At 46.8% G+C, this 21,521-nt stretch overlaps 1 protein-coding gene across 1 annotated transcript; it reads left to right on the plus strand.

Moving 5' to 3' along the window:
* Nucleotides 1–18,575: 18,575 nt before the first annotated feature.
* On the plus strand, nt 18,576–19,545 carry LOC144172730 (uncharacterized; the record flags this gene model as incomplete). Its single annotated transcript, XM_077701344.1, has 1 exon — nt 18,576–19,545. A coding segment is annotated over exon 1 (970 nt), but the record flags the coding sequence as incomplete, so codon positions are not given.
* Nucleotides 19,546–21,521: the final 1,976 nt, after the last annotated feature.

Consider the following 21,521-nt stretch of genomic DNA (forward strand, 5'->3'; position numbering starts at 1 on the left):
ACAACGACAACACAAATAGGTGTCTGTGAATAAATGCATCTTTCTTTCTTTGTAGTTGTGTGTGTGTGTGTGATCTCTCTTTCGCGAACATTACCGAACCGCGCAAATTGAACTCCTGCATTTGCACTTTCACATTCTTCCCCTCGGGGATATCCGGGGAATTTTTTTTGATAATGGACACTGAATGTTGACATTTTGGCAACTTTTTCGAAGAGAAAAGTTAATTGCAAATACGCAATTGTTACAAGTGTTCAGAAATTGATTGCAACTACCACTCAGGGAGGTTATAGTAACCAAGTTTTGGCGCCGGTAGGGTAAGGAAGAAACGCGCTTGAACCAGCTGTATTTTGCGCATCTACGGAAGAGCGTAATTACGAATGTACTCAAAATAAGGAAACGCAATTCATACAAGCAAAACATTTGAACGTGGAGGCAACCAGTGCTTTTGGCTCAGTTAATCTCGTTGTGTCGTCTACTTGAGAGTGTTATACACTTTAACACACTTTACAGCCTCCTAAAACAAAACTGGGAGTTTTAATTTACCTTTAAAGGGATATTACAACAAAAGAGAACTTCGGTTTTATACAAAGAGTGCTTTGTCTCAATCAGAGCTATACAAATTTTATAGCAGAAGTGGCGATATTAAGAAAACATATGGAGCAGTCGCGACTCGCTATCGACATTCAGGAACTACTGCTATGACGTCGCAGTGTTTTTGTAGGGCGATTGGCGTCAGCGGACATGGACCATCGCTAAGACACGTGACACTGGAAAATATTAGTCCGGCCTCCAGTTTCGTACGATTACCACACTTAAATTCTACCGTACTGTTAACACACTGAAAATTGTTTTTAGTACTGGCCAATATGGCGTCGCTCCTCAAATCAAGTACTTCTATCGTTAAGTTAAAACGTTTTTCTATATTTATTTAATTATAGAATAACATAAAATGCTTCTTTACTCTTTCAGGTTAGAAAACATTTTTAGTCGCGAAAATGAAGGTAAGTGAGGTACTGAGCCTAGTTCTTTCAAACAAAGGAAGTTGTAGGTTCTCTACATTGCCCTTACACGAGGTTTACTGAAGTAAAAATATTCGGACACGTGGTGATTGCATTATCCCGAGAGAACGCTTGTTCGAATAATGACGAACCATTCTAAGATTTCCCGTAGAACAGAAGAACGGAAAGTTGGGCTAGTTGGTAGGTGTTCATCTTGGTGGAAACAAAAGCGCCCATGAAAGAGGAACGAAGGAAGACGTAGACAGCACGGCGCCTAATCGCAAGTACTCGGAGTAGAGCACACCACAACTTTGTTCGTTGTGCAACGTGTGTTGTTTATTGCTTACCGTTGAATTGTGGACGCATCTGCATGGGGCAGACTGGCCGATGTTTCAATATACGCCTACAAAAGCGTCAATGTTCATTAAAGTCGAAGGATGGCTCTAACGTGGCTAAACATTGTTCTGCGTGTGGTTGTTCATCAATTTTCTTCGATGCTTCAGTTTTATCAAAATATCGAGACAAAACCACCAGATAAATTATAGAATCATTCGACATTAAAGGGTGTGGCGAACGATATGTCAGCGCCTTCTCCCCCACCTTGATTAATAAGGAATACTTTTATCTGTGTCACACGTTGCGGAACTAATGCTTTGGTTTATGGGGGGTTGTGACGTTTTTTTTGCAGGTCTTTGGGTGCTATATGTTTGGCGTGTGTTTTATTTTTATCCTCCGCATGTGCCTCGACCGCCGTTAAGTCTTGCAATGGTTTGTATAACGGGGGAAGGGTACCCGACCACGTGTACTCTGGATTGTATATATGTGTCTGTTTTTCAATAAACGAGTAGTTGCGAGTAAGCGCCGTGCTGTCTACATCTTCTTTCGTGCCTGCTTTTTGAGCGCTTCTGTTTCCTTCAAGATGATTTCTATAGAACCTTAGTGCTGCATAGCATGTGTTACTTTTCTGTTCAAATCTTGTGGCTGGTTTAGGTGGCGTAACGCATGTGGTATTGACTGAGAAGGAACACACATTCCTTAAACATTGTTCTTCATTCGATTTGAAAAAGCTTCACTTTGTCCGTAACACTTTCACTCAGATTCAAGTATTACGCGTTTTGTACACAAACATGTTCTGGCCTACCACTCATTCCTAACATGAGCAATCTCCTGTGAGCTCCGGAAAAGCATTTGTTTGACTGTTTCGTCTCCGGGTGCTTCCTTCGCTATATAATTTGAAGCACTACTTCTGGCAACGAAGTTTTTTGTAATCGTAAGACGTAGCTTCATTGTTGGTTTCCCAACAACAACCGAACAGTTTGAGCTTACGTGCTTAGGTTCGGAATGCATCAACCACTGAGGTTGTGTTGGCATTGTCGAAGCGACCATAATGAGCGATTAGTTAATAATGGACAAAAAGCTCGCTTGTTAACTGCACTCACCCCGTGGCGCATACGCATGCCTCTGTAAAATAGGTTGTGTATTTTACGAAGAAGCTTTGTACCGCTACCAGCCAGGAGTTCTGCCGGGACTATCGCCGTCAACGGAAAACTCCCGCAAAAAAAAAGAAAATATATTACTGGCACTGTCAGCAATGGAGCTTGGACCGAATAGAGAAATGTAGCGAGAGCCTGGTGTCTTACTAAATGAGGTACGAGTGCACGTAGAGGCGGGGGAGACAGTCGGTGTACCACTTAGCACAGCTGCGGGTTTACCCCCTGCGTTTTCTCTGAATGCCACGTGATAGCGTAACGCGACCTCTCGCAGCGTGGTATGCTCCGCCCACGGCACGTGTAGCGCCCGTGTACGGGCCTTGCACATGCGCTAGGAGTTCGTTAAAATTAAAGAAAGCTCACACCAACGCATGGTATCTCACTTCTCCTCCGTTCCTGCCTCCGATCTATGGATTAAGTGCATTTCGGGCACGCAGTCGATAGCGCCACGATTGATTCATACGAAACAATCCAGAAAAATTTTCAATTGTGTTCATCGCGGTTGCCCCCAGGTGTTACGCAACTGTTCGAATTGCATCTGCCCGAAATTTATATAGTGTAACGTGTGATTAAGGCAAGGGGTCAGTAGTAACCTGTGGTAGGTGCCGCATAAAGCTTCTCTTGCCAACCACCTCCATAGGGTCATTGGCCCGCACGTTTTAACAAGAAAGTGTTTTATTCCGAGATACACAAAGATTTCCATGACGTCATATCCGTCACGAAAATGGTGCCAGTACAACGAAGCAAGTGCTCTGTAAACTGTGCACCCCTGCACACAGGGTCTTCTTGTGGGGAAGCAAGACGAAGGAGTACATTATACTCAGGGTTGTTGTTTTCGAGTTTTATATTTTAACACGGAAATGTTTTATTCCGGGATACACGAAGATTTCACTGACGCCAGACGAGTCATAGAAATGTCGCCAGTTTGCCGAAGCGACCCACCAGCAGGACCTCGTTCGCCAGGCACACCCACAAGACAGCCGCCGACCCCCTAATCATGCTCAGCTGCAGATTTACGCGCATATTTCACTTTCGTGTTTTGCCGATTTTATAACAGAGAAATCAACCACAAATTTTTTTGGGTGAACTCAAAGAGGTAACACAGGAGCTTGAAAACGAATTTCGTTTAAATGAAGGTAATCACACTTACAACTTCTTTTTGAAATTTTGAAACATATTGTTCCGAAAATTTCTGGTAACAAAAACTGCCAAGGAAAAATTACCCTGGATATTGTATAAATTACCCTGGATAAGGATATTGTTGATAACGAAGCCTTATCAACAATATCCCCCAAATCGAGTAACGTGTCATGCGGACATGTGTGATGGCACCAATATTTCTTAGAAGACTGCCATTGGGGAGCAGATTTAGAATACTGTTGGTAAAAGCAACCTTTCTGCCTCTTGTTAATGTCGAGCATGTTCTTTTATAGAACACCTGTACTGAGGCGCCAGTTTCACCCAGAAGTGTAGAATGAAAACTAAGTTGGAAATTTAGGCACTGAAGGTTCAGAAAAAACAATCTAAGTACCAGAACCACATCGAAAATTATACCCCAAGGTGTGTTATCAACACATGACATGCTTACGGGAGGAGCAAAGATTGAGCAAAGTAGTCAGGCAAGCCTTCAGCGCGGATGTAGGGCTACCCGCCTGGTCAGGGTTGAGGATACAGTGGTCTACGATCGCAAGCAGGGCCTCCTCCACAAGGCTATGCTTGGAGGAGACGTCAAAGCTGATCTGATGTGCCACCCACTGTTCGAAGTAACCTCTACAACTATACAATGACAGAAAAAGAAATACTCATAAAATTGGAGCAATGATATTATAAGGCAAACCCGTCCGGCCCACATTTATTATGTACTCCCGCTTGAAGCAACATACAGGACATTGATTTGGTAGGATGCCATCGGGCATGCCTGAAACCCCATATTAGCTATCTTCTACTCAGTGGAAACATTCATGCCTTGTTTTTCCTACCACCACGTTAGCAAATTCTAAAGACTAAGCAATGTTTTCCACGCTTCAGGAGGCTGATCTCTACTTTTATTGCAAAATTATTTCGGCATCATAATTTCTGAATAGAATTTCTTTATAGCGATCTGTATACGCTAAGTTGGTTCCACCGTAAAGTTCTTAACCAAAAATTTCTATTTTGAGCTACCGCTTTCATATTTTTGTTTAGTCTTCACTGGCATCAAAGCGTTGGTTGTAGTTAACGCTTGACAAACGAATCTAAAACGCGCATTGCATTAGCTCTTGATGTCACGCCTGCTGTCATGCCTAGTAGACTGCTCAAAGGTTTCTTTGGGGTTGACCCTTCATGCATCTTAGCGGCAGCGGTGCAAGGAAATATGGCACAGGTGTGCACTGGCATACCTTTCTCTGCATAAAGACTGCTCCGATCAACGTATTAGCAGCAGATGGGATCTTGGTGACAGGCTGGTTGAGGTAAAAGCTCTCCAGTATATATTGGGGTATATATATATATACCTCTAACGCCGCAGCTTTTGCTCGTCTGGAACACTTTCTGGCTTACATAAAGCACTTCAGAACGTTCTCCACCGCCACGCTGTGTCGACCATTATGCCCGCGCAACGCCAAAGTACTCTAAACCGTTCGTGGCACACCAATTCTTCTTCACGTAGAGAACGTTAGTGAGGGAATACTGTACTTGGCATCACATAGCATTATTAAAACGAAGCTTTATTTCTATAATTCGTGCCTTTTCGAGGGGATAGAGTTGTTCCTAGGCCGCATGCGCCTCCAGGATCCCGGCGGTCTTCTCACCCGCCGCTACTATGGTAAAAATTAGCATATTGGGTTTTCCACAGAGGAACTACAATGCGCACTAGTTACCGCAAATATCGGCTGCCGCAGCCAACAGCTATGCGTCCGAAGAGCGTACGAAGACACTCAAACGAAATTGTTCAAAAACGTTTCCGTAGGTAGAGGTCATCCACATAAAAAAAGCGCCAGAAAGCACAAAAACGTCTTCGGTAACAGCGAAACATGGGGCATACTTTGAATGTATTCTGGGTATGCTGGCTGAAAGACACGAGTCAAACAAACTACACGTTGCCGCAGTGAAGGAGGTGAGAAATAAACTGAGAAGCTACAAGCGTAACAGAAATGCTGCACGGAATTTCGACCCAACGCACTTTTTTCCATGACGTGCGTTCAATCCTTCTAGACCTTAGCTTCTACGTCTCGTTTCACAGGCTGCATTAATTACAACTTGAAAAGTGAACGCATGCTCAATACCTTCTTTTAATTTAGCGTACTTGCATGTTTAACTGTAAAAAAAGAAAAATCATCGACGTTGAAACAACTTTCTTATGACTGTCACTCACGGAGCATGGCACTCAGGTAGCAATGACATTAAAAGATCTACGTCTAAGAAGATTGTATTCATCCACATGGACCTATTTCCAGCCATTCAGCATGTTTACCGCCAGTTCTCTCCGATTCTCACGTTCCTTGTATGAACGTTGCTTGATTGCCAAAACCTGCAATGCATGGGTACTCGCGAGATCTTACAAAGCTGTATTTTCATATGGGCAACCCAACAGAGGTAGCATTTAAAGACAATAGTCTTGCCTGGCCCACTTCCAAATTCTTCCTCTTCCCATATATACAAATCGCGGGCCATCTCCTCTAACGTGAAACCTGGGAAGGGGCGAAGCATCCAGTGTATAAGTGTATTCTTGGCGCCTAGGCATTTTTTCCCAACGAAGGTGAAACCGTTTGGAGGTAAAGGTATAGTTTTCCTGTAAAAGTCTCTCGTCTTTGAAGCACGGAGCTCTCTAGCAGGAAGCGTAAACAAGTGTCCAGGTTTTTCTTTAGTTACACGTTACGAAGCGCTCCTGCGCGAGGCGTGAACAAGTTCCCGGTGTTTTTTTAGTACGCGTAACATTCTAGCGCGAGGCGTAAACTCGTTTCCCTATGTTTTACTACCATGACTACATGAGACAGCGGTAACGATGACGACGGCAGAAGACGCCAACAGCCCTAGCCCCTAAGGACAGTACCTTCGACTCTTACAGATGGTAATGCGGGTTTGTGCAGTTCATTAAGAGACTAAATAAGTCTCATGCAAAGCAAAGAGCTCGAAGAGAATATCTGTGTATGCTGTAAAATAGCAGCAGAGGTTGTGCCTTATTTCGTATGATGGGTAGACGTGACGAAGCGGGTGCGGTATTGCTAAAGCACGGACCGAGATTACCTTTCAGAGACCGCAGCCGCGTCCTCGGTGTCGGAAAACTCCCCATGGATTGAAAAAAATGACAGATTTGACCCAGTGATCCCACTTGCCGCTGAATCTTTCTTGCGGCCATACGAACTTCTTTTACACAATATGCATAAACAAATCGTTTCAGTTAAACTCCAAATATCGCAGCGCGGCTTATCTGAAGAAACCAGGACACGTCTCAAACGTATGGCAGTAGTTACCGATCATCTCAAAGGAAAACATTGACGCGAACGGATCGTTTTGCTTCAACCATCGTACATCTCAACGGCAAGTAGATCTTTTTTTATGCGCATTGACTTGCAACGGCGCAAAGTTCTTGCCCCGAAAACCCGCTGAGCTGGAAAGTATCTACGACTGATGATAGAAGAGCACATTAGCGACGTTGCACGAGGCGCCAGCCCACTTTTTCGGAGATTTTAACTCAATTTTTGATTGTTTCTCTAGCTTTCCTTTCTTGATTTTTATTGTCGTGTAAGCCTAAAGTAATCTCTAGTGCAGGAAACAGCCGCATCGATTTAGAACACAAAGGCGTGTAAGAAATCCTTAGAGAGGGCGTTTTATCTGTTGTTTGTGTTATTATGTAAGGACTCAGCCGTAGGGGTGCCTGGGAAAATTATTATTGCTCGATCAAAGAAAAATGGGAGGCCAGTAGCTATGAACTGTGGATTTTATGTACCGTATAAAAAAGAAGGGAATTATGTCTTGATGGGGTTCCCCGTTTATAAAACAACAACACTTCTCGAAAAGCTGCCGATAACAAAGCTCCCGCCCCTCCCTCTATTTCCTTTTATTCTTCCTCTTGGTACGACAGCTTATATGGGGGTTGGTTCAGTGACAGTCACTGTTTACGTATTCGCAGAGCGCACGCGCAGCGTGTGTTTGTACATTGTGCATCCATCATTTATCTTCTGACTGTTGTTCGCAGGGAGAGGCATCGCCCAGAGTTTTGTTCTGTTTGCGCATGCCTTAGTGCCCCATCTTCACCCTTCTGTGATTTTTTTTAAATTTCTTACCGCAATCACAACCCTACAGTGCACTATTTGTTGAAGTAGTATGGCTGGTGTCGTTTACCTTGTTACTATTGTATTTGAAATGTGCCTTCAGTTCGTTTTGCGCTAAATAATATGGAGATTTAGGAGCGATACCAACAGTTTGAAACATTCCTTCCCAGATGTACGCCACAATGAAGCATTCTTTCGCGTTAGCCAGGAGTTGAATTGTACGGCAGAGAGAAAAACAGTAAAACTTTCCTGCATAGGAAGCAAAAAAAAGCCTATCGTCTTTAATACCTTTAAAGGGACCCAGCAACACCTGCCATCGAATACTAGTAATGTATTTTGGGATAAAGTGTATTGTCCCAGAAATCTCCTTCCGCAAGAAATATGAAAATCCGTTCACAATTAACGAAACTACGTGCGATCAGAAATCGCGCGTAATCGTTCCCTCTCAGCTCGACCGAGGACAACGCGACGAAAGCTACGCCCTCTCTCCCGGAGAGGGGGGCGGCTCGCAGCGTTCTCTCCGGCGGCCTACGATATATCACATGCCGGGTAGTTTTCTCCTTTTTTCCGAAACGCAGAGGGGCCTATTTCCGGTCTGGTGCCACAAAAAACAGGCATGGGTGCCTGCTTGGAAGGGCGCGCTCGGGCTGGTAGGGCGTTTTTGAAGCAATAAACGTTTGTAATCGAGTGGTCCCGTTGAAAGGGAAGTATTGAGCTCATCACTCAAACTCCGCGCACACTTAAAACACAAAGGAACGGCAAAACTGTGTCTACAGGTTCAGGCATAGAAGAGGTTCGTACACAGCGACGACGACGACGGAAATGGGATAATCTAACCGCGAAGTTGACCAGTGACAGCCGATCGGGCAGCCATGGCCTATGTGAAATCCCTAAACCATGCCAGGGGTTGCATAATGAGGACAACTGAGGAGAGAGCGGTTGGTTTTTCCGCGTCTTTCACATCGATTTGTGCGCTCACCGCTTCACGTGCACGTGTAATATTTGGCTCAGGCATTCCTGGCAGTGTAATCTAAACGCCGCGCAGGTTTACTTGCACTGCATAAACACTGTTGCAGGGTCCCTTTAAGGAAGATGTACAGGCAAGGGGGGTAAGCAGCTTGTCTACTTTACGATGTACAAGAGCTTGGCATTCACAGTGTTCTGTTTACGCATTTCAAATCTTCTGACAATAAACATAATTACAGTTTTCTGGCTGTGCTTTCGCAGTACCTAACCGTGTGAACACCAGCACGAAATAAGCACATCCATTGCTGCGTGCTTGTTACATTCCTCCCCTGTGACTTCGCCCCTGAATTGAGCAGCGGAAAACTTCAAATATTACAGAACGTTACACCCTCTTTTTGGTGAAAAGAAAGTCCGTCGCAGCAGCAAGGTAGTAAAGCTACTTGTGAAATTATAAAACAAAGCAAAAATGTATGTACCTTCTATTATCATTTTCGACGAACTGTTCACTGGCAGTACAAAAGCCGCTTTGGTGAACTTCATTCCGAAAAAAGAAAAAAAAGAAAAACGGAAGGGCGAGACTGTGATGCATAGGTGGAACTATATTTGCCTTCTAACGAGATGCCAACTTGGTAGGCGACTCAGGGAAATGTAAGGCCTTTAAGGATAGTTGTTGCAGCGTCAACCTGGAAGTTTTATTAAAACATTAATCCACTGTAGTTCGCATCTTTTGCAGTCGATCGTGGGAATCAATGAATGTACCATGCCGAACATTGCGGTTTCTATTCTACAGGAACAAGATTACCACTGCAATTTTTTTGGCATAGAACACTGGCATTTTACGCTACAACAGGCGACCGAAAGATTCAAAGTTCCCTTTACACGAGTCATCTTCATTGCCTTTTACGTCATTTTACGTATATTTTTAAATAAATGTTTTACACTTGCTATCACTTCGTCCTCATTAAACAACTTTTCCTTTGCGCTGTTTGCCCTCAGTCGGCCTTGCGCCATAAAAACACAACCACCATCATCAAAGATTCAAAGTTTTCGAAATCGATTGGTTGACGGATGCCCTCCATCTCACTACAAAACACTGTGGTAGAATAAAGAAACAGCACCCAAACAAAACGTCTAGAACGTGCTGTGGCAGTTCTAGAAGTTTGTTTTCCTTCAGGTTCTATCAATTCACCCTATAATTAAGACCATCACCTCAGTGCTAGTCCAAATTTTGCGCCAGAGGGGTACCATTAAAAATGTGGAAAGAAAAATAGAGAAAGAGAAACTGCTATTCGCTTGCCACCTTTTTGTTAATGTAACTCTTTATTCACGGTTACCGCTAACAAATCTTCCTGCAAAAAAAAATTCTGAGACGATACACTTTTGTGGGCAATAAGAATTAAATGTTATGACGCCAGCCTGGTACCTGGGGTGCTTTTTCAAACGTTTGTTAGCACCTCTGAACACACTTACACTTTTATCAACAAATCAACAAAGTCCGACGAAGCGTATAGAAAACCCGAAGAATTAAGCTCGACGAAGCGTCGAGATTCTGCCACTTACATTATTCAACAAGCTGAAATACACGCTGTGTACCGCAGGTTAAGTTCCACTACCGCTTTATGTAGTCTAGTGACATAGGGCTATACATTATATTTATGCTGTGTATTTGAAGGACACCGGCACAACAAGAAAAAAGCAGGTCATCGTTTTGTCGGCTTACACTAGTGTTGGCGAAACCCGTAGCGTCTCTTCTAAGCTATCTAATCTAATAGGCATTCCGTCGCCCGCATTCTATCACTGTACCTCTTAACGTTCACGAAACGCTTAGCGGTCATGGAAAAAGCCGAACTATGTTCCCTACGTGGAGCAGTTTTAATACATGCCTTGTGCATCGAGTTGTTTATAATAAACTATAATACGTTCCCGTACGGTGTCTTCAACGCAACACTGAGCAATGAGCAATCAAAGTGTCCTTGAGTGCATATTCGATGAATGGCATACCAGATGATGAAATTTAAATTAACAAAGACATCTGCGCAGGGACAATGAGCATTGCAAAACTCCCTTCAGTGCCTGTTGTCCCAAGTCCCATGTACTTTTTCCAGTCACATCTTTTGTTGGACTTCGTCATTCGTCGAAATTTCACACTTAGTCACTTTACTTCCTCATTCTGGAGCACAGTGGCTAAGGCGACCGACCGGTACTTACATTGTACGGCATTGATGAAATGACTCAAAACTACAACAGGCTGAAAACCTAAATTACGGTCAAGAGTCAGAATGTTTAAATATTAAGCACGTTTTGCCTGGCTGAGTTGCCACTTGAGTGAGCCGAATTGTTGGAAAGTACACGCTGTGGATACGGAGTACAAAACTCGAGCTCGGCAGTTTCATAATGAATATGTTCTTTTATTAACCCAGACACGAAAAAATTAACACGATTAAACGTCTTCTTTAAGCGTGGAGCACACTAGTGTTATCGGGTCCTATTTTGATTGCAATATTATTTGCTGGTCATGCCTTTCATTTACACAGCGCACCTTCGAGCGGTGATAAACTTCCCGCTCATGCTTGCACGCCTCCTGCTGTGGCATTGCATTACTATACGATGGGGTGCAGTGGGCGCCGCAAAGTGCCGCTACGGGTGTTCTTCCTCACGACATTTTTTCTCGCCGGCTTCTCGGAGACAAATGGTTCTTAATCCTTTGCAGTATTACGTTCTCAGTTATTAACTATCAAGAAAAAAGAAACCATCCTCACTTCTTATCAGTTGCTTGGCCGTCAGCTTTTTGGAGAGCGAAGCAAATTTTATATTTGCTCCAAATCAGCGCCACAGCAAGCACCCTCAGGGTAGCACGTTTGAAAATCAAAAGAGTTGTAGGTTTCTCCAGTTGTCCACGTGAGTAACGTATAGAAAAAAACTCCTTTCAGGATATTTTAAGCACTCACAAAAATTTCCACCCTGCTGTTTAAGCTTCACGCATGAAGCCTTCGAGCAGCAGGAGAGCAAACCGCTCAATAAAGCACTTGTTGCCGTGTATTTGGCAGGCTGCTTTCGCGACGTATCGATTGGATTCCATGGTTACTTGAGAGCTTATGGTGGGTGCTCTGTTTCTCGCGTAACAGCCGAAGGGTTGACAAGAAATGAAGAGCCCCCGTCTACAATCGCGTCTAATACTTCCGGCCCATTAGTCCACGTCAGCCGCAGCGTTCCATGTTCCTTTAAAACTGCACGTCCTGAGGATAGGCAAACTGACATCTTTAGAATGAAGGAACATGTTTGGTCGCACAAAAAAGGCTTGTTGCTGTCGTTTCTTTCCGGCGTTTTTTTAATTATTTTATGCCTAGAACTGCTGACGACCATTTCGCTCATTGTTAGCACAGGAGAAAAAAAATATGGGAGTAGTTTTTCCATAGAATAGGGGACAAAGTGTTTAGATACCCTTACCCGGCGCTGAGCAGAGGAAAAGCGACATTCTCTGTCTCAAGCTGTGCGACCTTTTTTGCAAATATAGCTCTGTCATAATTTTGCCATCTCCTGTTCTAACAACGCCTTCGCCATCAGAGGGATACATTTTTCTGTGTCTTCTCTGAAACTGAATGGTTGGTGCTCGGGTTGGCTTCTGGTTCTTCTGCAGCAAGCGCCTTCTTGTTTTATCACCATGCGCGGCCTGTGTGTCCCCTTGCACCTTATTCTCAACTGTCATTGTGTGGGAATTATGGGCCATACATGCAACTAAGGCGTCAGGCTCAGCGACTGTAGTGCTGCGGTAGCTCCTTAAAAATTGGGGTTTGCCCTTTTGTAGGTTTCTTTACGCGAAATCTTTAAATGTGTTTTTGTGCATTCAAAACTAGCATTTTCTAGCAAGAACTCATTCAGTACATAAACGGGCCGCTGATGTCTTCGAAGCTCAGTGAACGAATGCCTGTATGTCACAATGCCTGTATGTCAACATGTAAATAAATCCACAATCCCAGAAAGGGCTTGCTTCTGGAAAACCCTGAAATAAGCCTTTATAGATTTTTATACGTTACATTCGTCTTGGCGTAGCCCGTAGTGTCGACCTACGTTTCCTGTCAAGAAGTTTATTAAGGCTAGCTTTGCCTAGACAGCTTCGCGTGAAAGAGGTCGAACATTCAATGTAGCGATAAGTAGTTCCCAGTGGCGGCCTGCCCGGACTAAGAGACTCTTAGCACATTCTGCATTAGTGCTTGACTTCTGCCGCCTTAGGTAGAGGCAATTCAGCTTCAGGGTACTTACGGCCCATAATGTGGTTGAATATTTATTTCGCAGTTTTTGTGGCAAATGTACTCAACCAGGGTTGCAAAATCCTTGTCTCGTGAGGAAATGGTGTTTATGTCCTAGAGACCTTCAGCTAGTGTGGTTGCACCTCTCCAATACAGCCTCCTTGTACAAGGCAGCGTTATATGTTGACCAGGCAGCATTTCGTACCTGTTAATGTAATGGAGCGTAGTTCCCGAGAATATTTCATGGGTACTCCGAATGTATGGCGCGATTATGATGGGTAGAAACTCGTGATATCTAGAAAGCAGTTTTTTGTTTCAACTTGATGGATTCTGTACCTACTGGTGGTGCAGTCATGACGTAATGACGACTTGGAAAAACAGCTGCTTGTGCGTAATAGTATTTGTACAAGGGAGCCTTGAATAAACCGAACTCGTATTTGGTTTTTATTGTCGCCGTCAAGTCACCAGCACTTTCTAAAGCCGTCAATTCACCAGCACTGACAAAAGGTGAATCTTTGGAGGCAGTACGAAGCAGAAGCAAAGCAAGGCATGGTTCAAATCTAGGTTATACTTGAAACAATCTTTGTTAATCTCCAAGAAGTTAGCAAGCCTTTGGAATTGCTTAGGTTTAACCTTCGAATGGTGGAAGCCGTCTAAAACCCAGAACGACATCCAGGAGCGCAGCCAGGTCCCCGAAAGAAGAATGTTGTTGCACGTCTTAAGGCGGTGTTTATTCAGTAGTTCCCTCAGAACTCATTCAGTACATAAACAGGCCGCTGATATCTTCGGAGCTCAGTGAACGAATGCCTGTATGTCAACATGTAAATAAATCCACAATCGAAGAAAGGGCTTGCTTATAGGAAAACCCAGAAAGAAGCCTTTATAGATTTTTATACGTTACATTCGTCTTGGCGTAGCCCGTAGTGCCGACCTACGTTTCCTGTCAAGAAGTTTATTAAGGCTAGCTTTGCCTAGACAGCTTCGCGTGAAAGAGGTCGAGCATTCAATGTAGCGATAAGTAGTTCCCAGTGGCGGCCTGCCCGGACTAAGAGACTCTTAGCACATTCTGCAGTAGTGCTTGCCTTCTGCCGCCTTTGGTAGAGGGAATTCAGCTGCTGGGTACTTACGGCCGATAATGTGGTTGAATATTCATTTCGCAGTTTTTGTGGCAAATTTACTCAAACAGGGTTGCAAAATCCTTGTCTCGTGAGGAAATGGTGTTTATGTCCTAGAGACCCTCACCTAGTGTGGTTGCACCTCTCCAGTACAGCCTCCTTGTACAAGGCAGCGTTATATGTTGACCAGGCAGCATTTCGTACCTGTTAATGTAATGGAGCGTAGTTCCCGAGAATATTTCATGGGTACTCCGAATGTATGGTGCGATTATGATGGGTAGAAACTCGTGATATCTAGAAAGCAGTTTTTTGTTTCAACTTGATGGATTCTGTACCTACTGATGGTGCAGTCATGACGTAATGACGACTTGGAAAAACAGCTGCTTGTGCGTAATAGTATTTGTACAAGGGAGCCTTGAGTAAACCGAACTCGTATTTGGTTTTTATTGTCGCCGTCAAGTCACCAGCACTTTCTAAAGCCGTCAATTCACCAGCACCCGCCGCGGTGGCTCAGTGGCTAAGGCGTTGCGCTGCTGAGCACGAGGTCGTGGGTTCGATTCCCGGCCGCGGCGGCCGCTTTTCTGATGGAGGCGAAAAGCAAAAACGCCCGTGTGTACGAGATTTCGGCGCACGATAAAGATCCCCAGGTGGTCAAAATTAATCCGGAGCCCTCCACTACGGCGCGCCTCATCGCCTGCGTTGCGTCGGCGCGTTAAAACCCCACAATCAATCAATCAATTAATCAATTCACCAGCACTGCCAAAAGGTGAATCTTTGGATGCAGTACGAAGGAGAAGCAAAGCAAGGCATGGTTCAAATCCAGCTTATACTTGAAACAATCTTTGTTAATCTGCAAGAAGTTAGCAAGCCTTTGCAATTGCTTAGGTTTAACCTTCGAATGGTGGAAGCCGTCTAAAACCCAGAACGACATCCAGGAGCGCAGCCAGGTCCCCGAAAGAAGAATGTTGTTGCACGTCTTAAGGCGGTGTTTATTCAGTTTTTGAAATGGTGGCTGAGTGTCGGAAAATGCTATAATGGTCATTTTTTGGTCGCGTCACCTCATGTTCATGAAGGTCCGGTTCTCATAATCAAAAGGTAAGTCCCCTTTACGAGGAATAAACGTCGCTGCTAAAGACACTGCACGATCATTGAAAGAGAATGTCCAGCTCCGATAGCGTCCAATATTCATCATCATTATCATCATCATAACAGTTATCCGGCCTACCAAACCAGGAGTTCTAGCTCGCCTGAAATGGCGAGTGACATTGAAGATTATGCTCTCTCTTTCTATCTGGGCTGAGGCCGTGCCCCTAGCCTGTACCAGGTGTATGAATACTAAAATATTTTCTCCCTCTCCCTCCCAGACATCTTTGAGGAAGCAGTGTCATGCTAGACGACGCATGATGTCAAGACTAGGTGTAGCATCGTACTGAAAAGTAACAGTGTCAAGGCTCATTAGTGTCGTTATCTGCGGTTATGACATCATCGGCAGTGTCACCTTGCAGGCGCACCGCCGTGAAGGTTCAGCAAGTTAAAACATATGGGTCGTGCGGCCGAACAGAGAAGAAACGCGGATAAAATTTGCGGAGAAGGCGCACCGACCTGTCAGCCCAGTAAAAAAAACAACGAAGTAGCGCCAGCAGGAAAAGACCGTTCGCTAACCGGCCTCTATTGGAGGCACGTATGCATTCGGCAGGTTTATTGGACTCATTCTTGCAGGGAGCATGCGAAGGAGGCAGAACGCTCCAATGATGATTAAAGTGACATTAAAATGAATTTGCCAAGCTCCTGCTTTTGCTTCCACTGCGTAGACTGGCTCAAATTACCACACTTTCCATCGTTTATCTGGTTGATAAGTTGGTAATTATATTATTACAGTATTAGGTACAGCACGATCATGGGTTGTCTGTTACGTTAGTCGGCAGTCAATCGCCTGTGTAGGGTATGTCCCAGTGGAACGGGATCGAGGGGGTATGTTGCACGTAGACGAGAAGGGCGAAGAAGAGTTTTCCCCCGGCTCGCTGCTGACCCGCATCTGTGGTACCACGTCTTGCCTGTGGCTCGGCACGACTTGTAAATAAAGCCTTCACCCATTCGTTACGTCCGTAGCAATATTATATAGAGCGAAAGAAGAAAAGCTACCATGCGCGGTCTGTGGTGGCTACACCAACTAAAGGCTGTGACAACAGCAGGAGATGCACCTTGATCGGACGATGTCCAAGGTTGACATTCAAATAAGTTTCGGTTTCCGTTCTGTACAACAACATGCTTGACATTCAACGGCATCGTTGGATGGGCATTCTAGATATCTCAGTAGCTGTCGTACCGCGCATGTGCCATGTTGTCGGCTGTAAAATGCCTAAGATAATCCTCGCAGGACAGCTTGGAATCGTAGCAATCACTAGCCGAGGCCTACGCAGTGGACGAACGCCCTCCGCGTCACCGCAGACGCTCAAATGCCATGCGCTTTTCCCACATATTCGGAGCTTGCCTAACTCATGCCTGTATGGTAAAAGGCGTGTTCGCACGAGGCCAAGGGTCGGCTGATTCTGGCCTCTGCCCACTGCCCGCAAGTAGTCGGTGCTTGTGGCAACAGCACGCCAACGAGAACTCGCTAACGCATCAGTGTGTCTGTGCGCGTTCTGCGAAATCGCGCGTGGAGTAGTGTACGTTACGAATGGTGAACTCAGTTTGGAAGACATCGGTCGCAAACGAAAAAATCAACTTCCAAAAAACAAACGCGTACTCTCGGGGATTCGAACTTGCGACTTGCAAAACAATAATCTTAGCGCCTCCGACCACTCGGCCACGAGCCAATGCTGCGGAGGTGTAATATATAAGGTATATAAAGTTCAAGCAGTTATATTTTTATTTAGTTTTAGCATTTCAAGTACCTTAGATGACTATTTGTTGTATAGCGCTCGTGCAGTAAGCCTCCCCAAAACTTCCACAATATCTCACGTCTAGCAAGTGCATTTCTTAGACGGAAAAGCGTTCGCAGATGTGTGGTCATGCTGCTGACCGATGTGCTTATTTTCCCAGCGCAAAAAACTGCTTCCTGCTCCCCAGTTTTGCGCTGAACGGCAAAAGTTTCAGTTGATTTCATTTCCTGATTACCTATATTGACTTCGCTGGCTCTTCTCCCGCCTTCAAGTGGCCTAGAGTTTCCTACTAGCGTACCAGTCAGCGGAGCGTCGCATGTGCATTTGTGCAGCGCTTGTGTGTAGTGACGCGTACTCGGAACTTGATACAGTGTACAAAGTAACAAATAAAGAAAGCACAATCTTCCATTCACAAACGTATTGTCAGTTAGTTTCAACTGAGCGAGCGAATTGCGACGAGCTGTCGGCGGCCGGCGGTCTAATCGCTGGGCCGACCGACTCTATCGGAAGGTCGGCGAGCCGTACAGTAGCGCAGCCAATTGCCAGCTCATCTGCTCCTGACGTTACACAAAAGAAATAGGTAGAGGGTGAAGAAACGAGGACAACATTTTCGATTTGATTTTTCTTCTAAATAAATTCGCATAAACGCGCTCACACTGGTAGAAACATGGCCTATGAACTCCGGACTACCCTTTGCGCTTGAAATCCCGCAATGTTTACAAATCACTTCAGTGTCCCTTTAAGAGACGCAAGGAGCCACCGACAAGTGTATCTTTCATGTCCTATTCAACCGCCACAATTATGCCGCGGTGGCTCAGTGGATAAGACGCTGTGCTGGTGAGCACAAGGACGTGGGTTCTAATCGTGGACGTGGCGGCCGTTTTTCTGATGGAGTCAAAAAGCTCAAAAGCCCGTATGTTCAAGAATTCCGCGCACGTGAGAGATACCCAGATGGGCAGAGCTCTGCACTACGTCACGCCTTATCACCTCTGCAGCGCCGGCGCGTTAAACCTCCTAATCAATAATCATCAGTAGCCACAAATTTTAAGCTTGAAGCTCTCAAAAGTACACAAGTAAAGTGCGCAAAATAGGTCTTGATTTCGGGAAATGATACAGGCTTTTTAAACAGTTGTGATGCGTGTATAAAGAACGTTGGTTTTAGTTTTTTCTGTGGGAACGGCGCGCAGAAGAGGAGAAAGAGGCTGTTCGGGGCACGCGCAGCGTGTGCGCGCTGGAGCGTGACTAGGGACTGAGGCAGTGCGTGCCTGGGCTTGGAGATCAGACGTCTCCGGACGGGTTCGGGTCAGAGCTGACTAAAGGTGTGGTTTCTGGGGACTCGGTGTCTTTCTTGGGAGCCGCGGCCGGGCACTAAGGCCCCGGTACCACATTTGGCGCCCTGAACGTGGGGCCGGCCGTTGGTTCTCGGGAAAGACGTTGTGGTCTTCTTCCTCTTTGTTCTAGAGCGTTCGCTGTTCGCGTCGCTGGTGTCTGGGGTATTCCCCGGTAATTCTCTGGAGATTTTTGTGTCGCTTTTCTGGCAAACAGTGGCATCTCCGTTGTGATAGCGCGGCGGCGGTAATCGCTGTGTGCCTTTTTTTTCGTTTCGTGGTGCACCGGATTCCATCATGGAGCGTAGGCCTCGCCGGGGTGCAGCCACGCCTTCTGCTCGACGGAGCCTCTCGGCTGACCCTCACGGTGCTGGCTTTGGATCGGATCCCTGGGAGGTCGTCGCTACCCTGGGCCCGATCACACGCCTCTGCGAGAATCTTGTTAATCGCTTGGAGAATTTGCAGGTGGGGCCCGCTGGTTCCGGGCATGCGCCCCCCACGAGCCTCGAGGCGCCGCAGCGCGTGCCGGCATTCCACCCGAGCCTCGCAGTGCCACGGTTCACGGGCTATGACGACTTCAAATCCGTGGCGGACTTCCTGAGCGATCTCAATGTTTACAAGACGGCGTCGGGTGCTTCGGACGAGTTCGTGTTGACCCGTGTCCTGCCGGTTGCCCTGGAGGCATCGGCTGGTCGTTGGTGGCGCCTCCAGACCCCGTTCGCGTCCTGGGCCGACTTCGAGGCACGCTTCCGCGAGGAGTTCTTGCCTCCCGACTACGACTACCGCATCCGCCGTGAGCTGGAGGCACGTACGCAGCACCCGCGCGAGGGCTTGCTCGAATACATTCGAGCTATCCAGGAGCTCTTGAAGCGAGCTCTCCCGGGTGCGCCTGACGCGGAAATGGTAAAGGACGTCTTGCGGCGTTGCCATCCGCGCTTCCGACCTTTCCTGCACGGTCGTGATTACTCCAGTTTGGAGGAGATGGCGCGATCAGCTCGAGCAATCGAGGACGCTCTGATATCAGAGCTGAGTTATGTACCCCCTCCGCCAGTAGGGGAGGCACTTGAGCCAGCTTGCGCATGGAGAGACACCTATGAGACTTCGCCACAGCGAAGTCCACAGCCGCGTACGGCAGCGGCGGGCTTGAATTCCCCCCGCGCACGAGGTCCTTCTGCCCTTGGCGACAGGCAGTTGGAGCGCGGAAGACCACTAGATGGTGCAGCCCACGGCGGGAACTCCCCGCAGCGTTTAGAGCCAGGGTTCCTGCGTTGGGAAAACAGGCCCTCTTTACTGGCAGGCTCACCGCTCCCCGACCCGAGTCTCTCCCTTGGGGGTCGGCAACGAAATCCTCTGAACTCCAGAGGTCCTTCTCGTCCGGTCGTCGAGACGGGAGGGTCGCGGGGCTACGCGCCCAATGGAAATCAAGCTGGCGGCTGTTACCGATGTGGACAGCCTGGACACTTCCGTCGGGAGTGTCCTGACGTGATGGCTCGTCGCCAAAATATCAACAGCCATCAGGGAAACGAGTACGGCCCGCGATGCTAATGGCCACCAAAGCATCGCTATGGGCTCCGGATATGACGAACAGCGAAAACTTGTGTTTTTTACCCTCTGCTTGTCGTGTTGAAGCGCCGGCACAGCCCATAGCACCGCATGTTTCTGTTTACGTGGTTGGAGCGGACATTGACGCCTTGATTGACACTGGCGGCAGTTTGTCGCTAATTGGCGATACAGTGTTTCAACTTTGCCGAGCACGTGGTGTCAAGTTGCGCAAATGCAGCACCCGTTTGCAAGTGGCCAATGGTGCTGTTGTTCAAGCACGTGGTGCTGTGCGCTTGCGCATTTCTTACGCAAGCAGAATGTGTCGGCAGCGCTTTACGTACTGCCCGGGTTTGGCGGTGCCCATGATTTTGGGCAGGGATTTCATTATTCGCGAGGGCATCCTGCTTGACTTGGCGGGTGGTGGTTACAGATTGGGCAGTGACGCAGAATTGATACCTTTTCTGGCGTCAACGCATATCTGTGCCGTGCCAAGGTCAGCTGCAGTCGCAACGAAATCCGTGTTGCCTGAGCGAATCAGGCAGTTGCTTGAGGAGTGTCCTTGCAGTGACTATGAGAGGGCGCAGCTCGCCTATGTGCTGGAGCCGTTTGCTGAACGGCTCCACGGAGGCCCCTGGGTGGACAACAGTCCTTCAACATCGCATTGACACGGGAGACGCCCCTCCTTGGAGCTGCAATCCACGGCCGCTCAGCATCCAGATGAAGGCGAAACTGGATGTCGCCCTTGACGAGATGCTGAACACGGGGGTTGTGCGGCCGTCGCAGAGTGCCCGTGGATCTCCAGTCGTGTTGGCGCCAAAAAAGGACGGCAGTGTGCGTCTCTGCGTGGACTACCGTCGTCTCAACGACGTAACTGTAAGAGACGCATATCCTTTTCCTGCCGTAGAATCCATCATTTCCTCGCTTGGTGGTGCCCGCGTGTTTACCACTCTAGATTGCTCACACGGCTTTTTGCAAATTGAAATGCACCCTGATGATATTCCTAAAACAGCTTTCACATGCTACAGGGGTCTTTTCGAGTTTGTGCGCATGCTGTTTGGGCTGAAGAACTCCCCGAGCTCGTTTCAAAGATTAATGGACATCGTCCTTGACGATGTACGTTATAAGTACGCGATGGCCTATATGGATGACGTCGTCGTCTTTTCGCGCACCTTTGAGGAGCATCTCGTGCATCTCAGAGATGTGCTTGACCGCATGAAACGCGCCGGCCTCACCATCAATCCTAAAAAGGTCCAACTCGCGACAAGCAAAGTTGAATTGCTCGGCTTTGTCGTGGACAAGGGACAGCTTCGTCCTAACGATGCCAAATTGAAAGCAATTACAGAGTATCCGTGCCCGCGTGACGTTAAGAGCTTGCAGCGCTTCTTGGGCATGATAGCCTTTTACCGCAGCTTCATCCCTCATTGTGCGGAGCTGTCACGTCCGCTGAACCAGCTACTACGGAAAGGCGTGAAATGGCAATGGGCAGAGGCTGAACAGCAAGCTTGTGAAGCACTGTCTCGCGCAATCGCGACAACAGCGGCGTTAAGGATACCGGACCTTAACAAACAATTTGTGTTGCAGACCGATGCTAGCGACTATGGACTGGGCGCAGTGCTGATGCAGGAGTTTGAGGGCGTTCTCCGTCCGGTCACATTTGCTAGCCATACGCTCACTCCGGCTGAGCGCAAATACACGGTCACA

This window comes from Haemaphysalis longicornis, unplaced genomic scaffold (assembly GCF_048455015.1).
Source record: "Haemaphysalis longicornis isolate Haplotype H1 unplaced genomic scaffold, Haemaphysalis longicornis Haplotype H1 scaffold_255, whole genome shotgun sequence".
NCBI classification, from domain to species: Eukaryota; Metazoa; Arthropoda; class Arachnida; order Ixodida; family Ixodidae; genus Haemaphysalis; species Haemaphysalis longicornis.